The sequence below is a fragment of the Mus caroli genome, chromosome 1 (genome assembly GCF_900094665.2).
Source record: "Mus caroli chromosome 1, CAROLI_EIJ_v1.1, whole genome shotgun sequence".
Classification (NCBI taxonomy): domain Eukaryota; kingdom Metazoa; phylum Chordata; class Mammalia; order Rodentia; family Muridae; genus Mus; species Mus caroli.
The window spans coordinates 33242006-33251735 of NC_034570.1; the positions used below are offsets into that span (position 1 = coordinate 33242006).

A 9730-nucleotide genomic window follows, 5' to 3' on the forward strand; every position below is an offset into this window, starting at 1 on the left:
GGCAAGCAGAACAAGCACCATTATGGCTTTTAAGTGATTAAGCCAAGACTTAGACTGGGGGTGGGGGGAGCTGAGCTGTCCAGAGCCCAACAGAAAGCAAGGTTGAAGCCAGCTGAATTCAAAATCTCCAATTACATTTCCAGACAAAAGGGAACAGCCGCCAATGTTGAAAGTAAGTTTTACAGATTTTTGCTTGGGAATAAAACAAGGAAACAGGATTTTATATCAAACGATATTAATATGTTCTTTTATGGCCTTGATTTTTGCCACCCAGGCTTTCTTCCCCCAAACTAGGAAAACTTAAGACAAATCTATTTTAAGTCTTGAAATCCCATTTACACACAAAATAACCTAGTACTTCATGTTGAGAAATTGATCTGTTGTTTAACTTGACTACTATTTTAACCTATGTTAAGTGGAAGGGCCTGTTGAGTTGCTAATCTGCAGTGTCATTGATTAGACATTCTGGCTCACAGGGACATTTTCCCAAAATAGATTCTTAGCATTTTCTAACCCTCCTACATTCCACAAAAGAGAATCTGGAACACAGGAAGGAACCATTTCCATACACGTAATAGCGTCTTCATTGTCACCAAGAGGCATCTGATTAAAACCCAAAGACTTCCAACGCTTGTATGTCTCCCACGCCAGCAGCACCCCTCAACTTCCACATCCTGAACTAACCAGCCCTCCTACCCAACTGTTCTCAACCCATGCCACATCCGGGTCGCTGCCTCTCACCAAACAAGAGGGTCCATGTTCTTCCGGCTTTCTCCACACTGACACTTTTGAAAGGAAGGATTCTCAAAAAACAATTTCACCCTGGAGCCTGTTGAGACCCCTTTCTCGTGCTCAAGGCAGGTGTATGCAAACAATTTCGACCAATGAAAGCCTCCTCCAAAGACTATGTCATCACTTTCAGCCAATGGGTGTGTAGGTAGCTTACCAAGGCTGCTCTCCTTGAAATACCTCCAGGAAACTCAGGATGCATGCACCTAGCTCTCCAATCATGCCTTGTGGGCCATTTTGACCCAATAGGAGAGAGAAAAGCGACGGAGAGAAGCTTAAAATTTGATAACGATGGAAGAAAATGTCCAGGAACCTGAGTGCCAAGATGAGAAGTTTCTGGAGGCACCTGACATGAAAAGCCTGGGAAGCCCAGGGCCTTGTAGACGCTGTCCTGGGCATGTCTCCGGGTGATTGACTTGAAAAGAATCAAGAGCATCACTTGATCCCCGGGAAGCACCTTCAGCAAGTTAGGATACTGTTGGTTCCCAGCAACCTGGTGGGAGCGCAGTCCATCGTCATCCCGCCCTAGCTATAACTTTATGTTCAAATAAGTACCACGCTTTGTTGCCTCCATGTCTATTTGCGCTATTCCTTCCACATGGATTCTCTTCCCTTTTATTTCCTCCTCCTGAAATTCTACTTCCTCAGAATACATTTCAGTGCCACGAAGCCATGAATATTTTACTCTCCCTCAACAGGATGTGCCCGTGCCTCCTCCAGTGGGCAGTATCTGCTTTGTATTTCAGATTTTTATGTGCATAGATATTCTCTAATGCTGTAGTAATTTCCAACCCCAACAAGCCCGTATAAAAAACACACAATCTGGTTATTACATTCCTAAGCTATATGTCCAGATTGGGCAGACTTAGCACTGCTACTTGTATTTTCTCCTGGCCACATGGTTCTGCTCCGTATTCACTTCCTCCTCCTCTCCTCTTCCTCTCTCCTCCCTTTTCCTCCTCATATCTGCCCCCACTCTCTAAGACATCCTGTCCCACCATTTCTTTCCATTGCCCAATCACAGGCGCTAACCTTTATTTAACCAGTTAAAATGGAGAAGGGGATCACAGGAGATCACCGATATGATCCACTGCTCTCGGCAGGGGGCAGCTGGGGGCGGGGCAGGGGTGGGGGGCAGCCCCTCTTCAGGAAGTAGAATTTACATCAGAATACAAAGAGCATCCCAGAGCATCCCGGCAACCTACAGCACTCTAAACTCCTAACAGTCTCTCCCCTTTGCCTCCTGATGGGGGATGCGAGGTGTCCTCACATTGCAGGCTTCAATCCATGGATGGGAAAATTTTTAAAAAGAAAGATATCAGATTTGATATAGAAGATATCAGACTGCACCATGTACATCACCGGGTATCACCTGACACTCGTATTTCAGTCATGTGTACTCACGTTCACAGGAATGCTGGGTTGCAATGTTAAATGTGTATCAACTCAGAGTCTCAGTCCAAAATATTTAAGCCAGTGATACCTGTCCCATAGCAATGCCTACCACATGAGCATTGCTTTGAAACATCCATGTATTACAATTCCTTTTCCCTTTTGAATTTTTTATTGTATGTATGTGGATATGTCCATGTGGTTGTATGCTGCATATGCCCATGGAGACCAGAAGAGAAGATTGTATTCCTCTAGAGATGGAGTTATAAGTGGATACAAGCTGCCTCCTCTGGTGCTGAGAACCGAACTCATGTCAATTGGAAAAGCAATAAACACTTAACTGTTGAGCTGTCTCTCTTGCCCCAGGGATTACAATCCCATAAGGTTGGACCTGAGGGGTGTATAATGTCTGTGTGAACAGAAATGTAGGGACTCTGGCTTATGTAAAGTCTGTGGGGGTGAGGGTCAAGCGACTAATAGGCAAGATCTTATTAATATTTATGATTCCATCTTGATTGACTTTCTCCCTAGGAATAAAAAGGTGTTCTTATTTAGAGAAGAGTAAATATAACTTAGTTTTGGAAAACTTTTCTCATTTGACAAACCATCTCATGATGACCAGGCTGTGTGTTTAAAATACACAGTACAGGTAATTCCACCGTGATCAATAAAAAGCACTCCTAGAAATACAAAAATAAAAAACAAGAAACAAAAAAGCCTTTGTTCTAGATGCCCCTATGCCATTTTCGTCCACCATCTGTAAAAGCCAGTTCATCTCCCAAAGTTTATTTCAAAGGCCACCTCTTCTATGGAAGCCTTTTAAAAAAATAAGTAAAAACTAAAGTAATAATAATAAAAATTAAGAAAAATTGCCTATCTACTATCCACCCCGGTCCCAAGTATGGGAGTCGTCTTTTCTGACTCTCTAGAACAGAAAACTGCCTTTTGCATTTATGTTCTTGTCCAACTCTAAAACTAACAAGGAATGCCCAACCCAGCTCATCCCCTACATCAGCCACCCAATAAACAAAAGCAACAGCGGGTCTGTCGGGAGGGGTGGCCATCACTTTAGAGACCCTGATGTGGGTAGCAGCTGAGCCAAAATGACTGGACCTCTAGAGAAAGAGCAGAAGGGAACCAAAGGGAGGCATTGCTCCATGGGATAACTGCCTCCGCCTCCGCTTAGGACTCAGGTCTCAGAAGCTGCAGAGTCCCATGCAGAAGGAGCCCCTTCTCTGCCTCTCTGACCTTCAGAGTAGAAACCGGAAGTAGTGTAGCGTAAAAATGTTTCTTACGGACATCCATCTCCGTTTTAACAGACAGTGGAAATGAACAGTTATCTGATAGGTCCTGCCCGAAAGATCAACGCTGAAACACAAATATGGGTGCTTCTGTATGGGGGGTGATAGTATGGAAGGAGACAGACACCGAAGGCTCCTATCAGTTGATTGTATCACACTGGTCATACTTTTGTTTCATATACTGTCTATAGTGGTGTGAGACTCGTTCTCCCGCATGTACAAGAAGCATACTTGGGTTCAAAGCCAGAGTCAAAACTAATAAAGTGCAATTTGTTTGATCGGGATTCCATGTCTACCAATTAGAAAAAGTTGTTCTGTTATCAAAATAAGAGTCTCTGGCTATTAATCTGCACCTCCTCTCTTCAAAGATGGGTGCTTTTTTCCCCCTATGATGAAACGGATGTGTTCAGTGGTCTTTATTTAAAATTTATATCTCATTTCATGAGATAATTAACAGGCACCACTCCTAGCTCATGGCATTTGGTTTTCAGATTTTTTTTTTTAAATCAATACCATTTAAGGTTCTGATCGTCTCTTTTAATATTTTGACACAACCTTAACTTGCAGATGTCAGGGTCTTGCTTGGTAATTCCTGCAAAGCCGCTCTTGATCAGCTGGAAGACATCTGCGGGGCTCTAGAAAATGCATAGCCCTGATATCAGAAAGCGGACCTTGAAGCTAATTCTTCATTGAGGCAGAGCTGTGTAAACTCAGACAAGCTACCTGATCACCTATCCTCAATTTTCCTCTCTGTAAAAATCAGACCAACAACAGTACATACATGGTAAGTTTCTTGTTGGGGAATAAATGACCTAGGACATATAATGGCCATGCCTCTGACAAGTATGTAGCAAATATTAGACTTAAAATACCTACTGTCATTTTTGGTCTTGGCACAGTTACTCACAGCTTAAAACTCGTATTTTCTTATCTATAAAATGAGAGTACTGTCATTTACTTTTGAGATGTTATCAGATTCAAACAAGAAGATAGCAGATGTAGGAATATCAGACATACAGAAGTAATCAAGTGTGCCAGGCATGAAGGACCCGCGCCTGGTATCCCAGAACTTAGTAGACTGAGGCAGGATAATTACCGTGAGTGTGAAACTTGCACACCAAGACTTTCTTTCAAAAACAAACAAGAGCTGGAGAAAGAGAGGAGCGAACGAGCGAGAGGGAGGGAGGGAGAGAGAGAGATAGAGACAGAGAGAGAGACTACATGTTTTTGATCATGCATGAGTTTGAAACTAAACTGTAAACATAAAAGTCTTTAGCAAATCCTAAAATTGAGTTAGAAATGTCAGACAAAAATTGGTCCATAACTAAAAGAATGTCTGACATATTTGAAATGCAAACCCAAGTTCTTTGGTTTATCTTTAACTTTACCTAAAGATAACCTTTTGTAAATGTAAATTCTGTATCCACAAAATAAGAAACATTCTCTTACGCCAAACTGTTCTACTGTACTGTAATCAAGAAATCTAACATGCTTTCTTAAGCCAAGAAACTATATATTGCTTACAAATCTGATTGAGTGTGCAATGGCTTAAAAAAAAAAAATGCTTTCCAGCTGTGGTGGCGCAATGTCCTCAATGCACTAGTGAAACAGAGGTAAAATCTATGTGGTCTGAGGCCAGCCCAGTCTACAAAGCAAGTTTCAGGACAGCCTGGACTATGTTGAGAAATATGGTCAAATAAATAAATAAATAAATAAGATATTAAAATTTTAAAGACAATTCAGCAGGCATTCTTTGACAGTATTCAAGATAATTTACTGGGAACTGAAGACACACCTTGAGCCCTTGCCAAAAAGGTCTACACATTACCACAAATACAAAAAAATACAACTTATAAAAACCATACAGGAGTTCAATTTGAACCAGAAAGTGGATAAGTAGCATAAACATGCGTCCAAAAAATAAGTTCTCCCCTTTAACTACAAGCCTGCCTAGATTTTAAAAAGCAAAAGTCATTTTTAAAAGGCAGTTGTTATCTGGGAAGCTATTGAATTGGTGCCAGAAACCAATATTTCAAAAGGTAAACCTGTAAAAGAATAGGTATCTGTAAATGAAAGACTGGAATAACCCCAGGAGCAGCAACACAGTAATTAGCAACTTTTATAGAGTAATAACATGTTCCATATTCTCTCTACACTAGCTCTTTGAAGTTGCCAGTGTAATATATACAAGTTTTATTACATTGGAGCCCATCCTTGTGTGTTTTATAGGCGCTAGCATTATGCAGAGCAAGCTGTAGTCACCGTCGGATCTTCTATTAGAAACTGCTCGATAATTCGTGAGCTCTGTGTCTAGTTTATTTTGTTACACCTGTCTTTAGGAAAATAAAGTCACTTTGAGCCTAAGTCACTATGGAGATCCACATGCCCACATGCCATCGAGGTATGTGCCATAAATCATAAAGCAGTTTAGCTTTAAAATTGTGCATCGCATATTCATGTGCACACCACTTGCAGTTTTTGACACATGTGAACTCTTTACTGAATTAAAAAGAAGGGAACCGCTCAGCTCTACAATCAGCGATTACCAGAGGCAGAACAGAGAGCAGTTAATATGCTTGTTCCAGCAGATGTTCATCCCCGTAAATATTAAACATAACACAAGTTCCTCCAGGAATATACAAGCAGTAATTTTACCACCTGAATAGGGCTGGTTGGAAACATTTAAGGGGTGGGGGCAATGTGAGGGATGCTGAAGCAGCCAATGGGATTTTTCAGACAACTGCAACTGGAATTAAATTGCATCTACCTGTGATTTACCTACAGCAGCTCTCCCTAATGCGAGAATAGCGTGAACTGGAACCCCAAGTGCATTCCAGGCTGCCAGCTTTGAGCTTGACAAAAAGAGTGAGGAGTTCAGCCATGGGCATGTGTGAAGAAAGGGTGCAAAGGAACTGAGAACCTCCGGGAAATGAGACTCCCTGGGCCAAGGCCTCCGGAATTCGGGCACCGAGACACACTGGCCTCCTGCCTCGGGTGCTCACTTTTCCATCTCGAGTGGGAGTGAGGTAGGACAGAGGAAGGATGCAAACGCCACGCAGGGAGCAGGCAGGGCGCAAGGCTAGAGAGCATCCTCTCCGGGCACTTCGTAGAGGTACCAACTCTAGGGGGTCACAGGGGTGGTGAGCCTGAGGCTCTCCGGGAGCTGGAAGGGAGCACAATCCGAAGGAAGGGAGCTGAGAGGGGCTGCGAGATGAGGGGTGGGCTCTCAGGCATCAGTGACACGTTCTAAAAATCGGTTCTCTTCCCCTCCACCGCTGCGCTCCTCCTGTGGCAGCCAGACCCCGGCCCCTTGAGCTAGCAGCGCAGGCAAGCACCGAGGGGAGAGAACGGAACCGGAGACCGACGAATTCACGGGGAGGCGGCCGTGCATCCAGCCCGCCAAGGCTGGAAGGAGCCGGCCAGCGAGGCGGGTGTCCCCGAGCCACCCCACCCCCACGGCGGCCGGGCACCCGGAGTCCCGGCCCAGGTGAGGGCAGGCGGGGCCAGCGCGGCTCCCCGAGCGGCCAGCACCGGGACTCACCACAGCGACTCGAGGTCCCATTCCTGGAGCAGGGCTAAGTCGAAGCTGTCCATGGTGGGAGGTGTCAGCGCCGCCGCCGCCGTGTCCGCCGCCGCCGCTGTGTCCGCCGCCGCCGTGTCCGCCGCCGCCGCTGCCGAGCCTCGGGCCGCCCGCGCGCTGCAACGAGAGGCGCCCGCTAAGGTGCATCCCGGCCGCGCCCGAGCCGCCGCCGCCCGCCTGCCCGCCAGTCACCCTCCCCCGGCTCGCAGCGCCCGGCACCCCCGCGGCCCCTGCTTCCCGGGCCCGCCCGGCGCACTCACCCGCTCGCCGGCTCGCGCGCTGCCACACTCGCCGAGAGCCGCGAGCTCGCTCTCTCGCCGCGCCGCCGCCCCCTCCCGGCCTGCGCCCGCCCCTCCGCCCCTCCCTCGCGGCGGCCCGGCCCGCTGCAGCCGCCGGCGCGGTGCTCTGCGCCCGCCCGCTCGCCCGCCCGCCTCTTTCTCCTCCGGGAGGCGCGTGTGCGCGGGCGAGGCCGAGGCGCGCGCGCGCGTCCTGAGCCCCGCGCCGCGCCCGCCCCGCGCGCCCCTGCGCTCCCCGCGCTCCCCGCTCTCCCCGTGCGGCTGCTCCGGGTCCCGCGCCCTTTCTCGGGCCGGACTGCCGGCTCGCCCTCCTCACCCGCGCCCCTCCATCTCTCCAGACCCTCGGTGGCCCCGAGGATTGCGGGGGACGTCCTCCGAGCCAAAGGGAACGGCGCAGCGGCGCCGAGGGCAGGGGGATGCTGTGCCGAGCCGAGGCCGGCCTGCAGCAGAGCAGCCCCCTGCCTCTCGCCCTCGCCCCGTGTCCAGCAGGGACTTTCTGGTCCTCCGCAAATTAAGCGGAACCCGCAGGGCGCTGCGGCTGGAGGTGTGCACTCTTGAAGACCTGGGGTGGGTGCTAGGAAGGAAAAGCCCTGGGCGCCCCAGGCGCGGTGAGAGTTAACAGTGCAGCCCACGGCAGCGCTGAAAACAAATCGTTTCAAATATCTGGAGCCAGTAACTTAAGTGAAATAAAGAGGAGGCGGGAAGGAAGCGTCTTCCAAGACCTGCTTTCAGCTGCAGTTTAGCCTGGGGGCTGGGAGGACGAGGGGTATCCCACTAGCCCTCAGCTGCCGGGTCCCTGGAAACCAGTCTCCTTTCTTTTTATTTCATACTGGAAAGGCCTCTCTGGGTTTCCACTACAAACTTCCCGCCGCCTCCTCTCCTGTCTGGAGAGTGGCAGATTGTCAGCTGGAAAGATGATAGAGTACCACTGTGGCTTGTAAAAAAAATAAAACCCTTGCTATTATTACTCCCTTGGTTTGAGAGACTGCTCCCCCCTCGCTCATTATTATATACACTCTGAGAGTGGGGACTGGAGGCGTAGAGCTGGTCTATCCTTCCATCTCTGGGCTTCTGCCCTCAAAATTGAGGATCCCATGCTGGCCCGGGGGTGGTGCATGGGGTTCCCCTCTCCCATGCTCTTGGCCACAGTTCCTGGAGCCCTGTTCAGGATTCCCCAGGATTCCTGGAGAGAGCAGCACCGAGCAAAGCTCACCACTTACACCAAACCCCGCATGCCCTAAGGGAGGCCTTTGCAGTGTATCGGCCTTTGTTCCTTTTCTAGACAAGAAGAGCCACCATGTGGGGCCGCCAAAAATTTAGCCCCTTTGGTAGAAATCCTAGGAGCACCCCCCTTTTTTTTATTTCACCCACCTCTGAAGGAGAACTAACGAAGTCGTGGGCGCAGGTAGATAGACTGCCAAAAAGCCAACTAGAGTTCGTTCTATGCTCTCGGAAACAGAGCTGCAAAGCTCTAGGGCCCCCATCCTTTTCTTCCCCCAGCTTTGGAATAGTTCCCTATTAGCATCCATAACTAATGTGAAAATATCAATCGCTAAGTGAAGGCAGAGTCTGCATCAAATCCGCTGTAGAAACTGACTGGTTATTTTTACAAACTAACAACTTCGCTGCTTGAAACACCACCCCAGCCCCTTTAGTTGAAGGCTACAAAAGAACAAAGGAAATATGGACAAAGTACAGGTGTGAAGGGCTGGGATCCAAAATCTTGGTCTACAGTGTATCTGGAGAGAAGGAGGGGGAAAATGTGCCTTACAGATACCTACTTAGCATAAACCCTCTTGGAAATGTTTGCTCTGGCAAAAGTGAGCTATAGACATCACATGGAGACAGCCTTCCCAGGAACAAAGGCTGGGGGTGGAGGGTGGAGGAGAGAGAGAGGGGAACAGCCCCTGCCTGGAAGAACTGCAAGTTCCAAGGCCTGAACAAGAAATGTGTCCTGTTCCTTGGGCTCCTGGCTGCAGCTGGGAGTCTTCTCCAGAAAGGAGACCTCCCGCCCCTCCCAGGGATCTGGCTTCCCGTCCCGTCCCTTCCCTTCCCACCACATCTGTTTATACAAAAGAAGCTGCTGAAGAACAAACAGAACCGTGTTTACTGCGGGTCCCATGCCGAGCGAGCCTGAGGCTCGGACACAGATTCAAGCCTCCTCCTCTTAGTGGCTGAAGATAAATGGGTCCCAGAAAAGGAGAAAGAGCAAAAGGAGTTAGGCTTGGGGAGGGAAAGGTTATTTGTAAAAGGTCTCCCTAAAAGAGCTATGAAGGGATGGACAGATGTATATTTAAGTGTCAGCTCTGGGTCCTCACGTTTACATTTAAGTGTACTTGAACTGGAAGTCATTTCACTGTGGGTATTTTTTT

At 48.2% G+C, this 9730-nt stretch overlaps 1 protein-coding gene across 2 annotated transcripts in view; it reads right to left on the reverse strand.

Moving 5' to 3' along the window:
• Aff3 (AF4/FMR2 family member 3) overlaps positions 1–7087 on the reverse strand; it is a 442217-nt gene extending 435130 nt beyond the window's left edge. For both annotated transcript variants that reach the window (XM_029480447.1, XM_021160510.2), the window contains exon 1: positions 7024–7087. In XM_029480447.1, coding sequence (XP_029336307.1) covers positions 7024–7076 — 53 coding nt within the window. In that variant the 5' untranslated portion in view covers positions 7077–7087. The remainder of the gene's footprint in view (positions 1–7023) is intronic.
• Positions 7088–9730: the final 2643 nt, after the last annotated feature.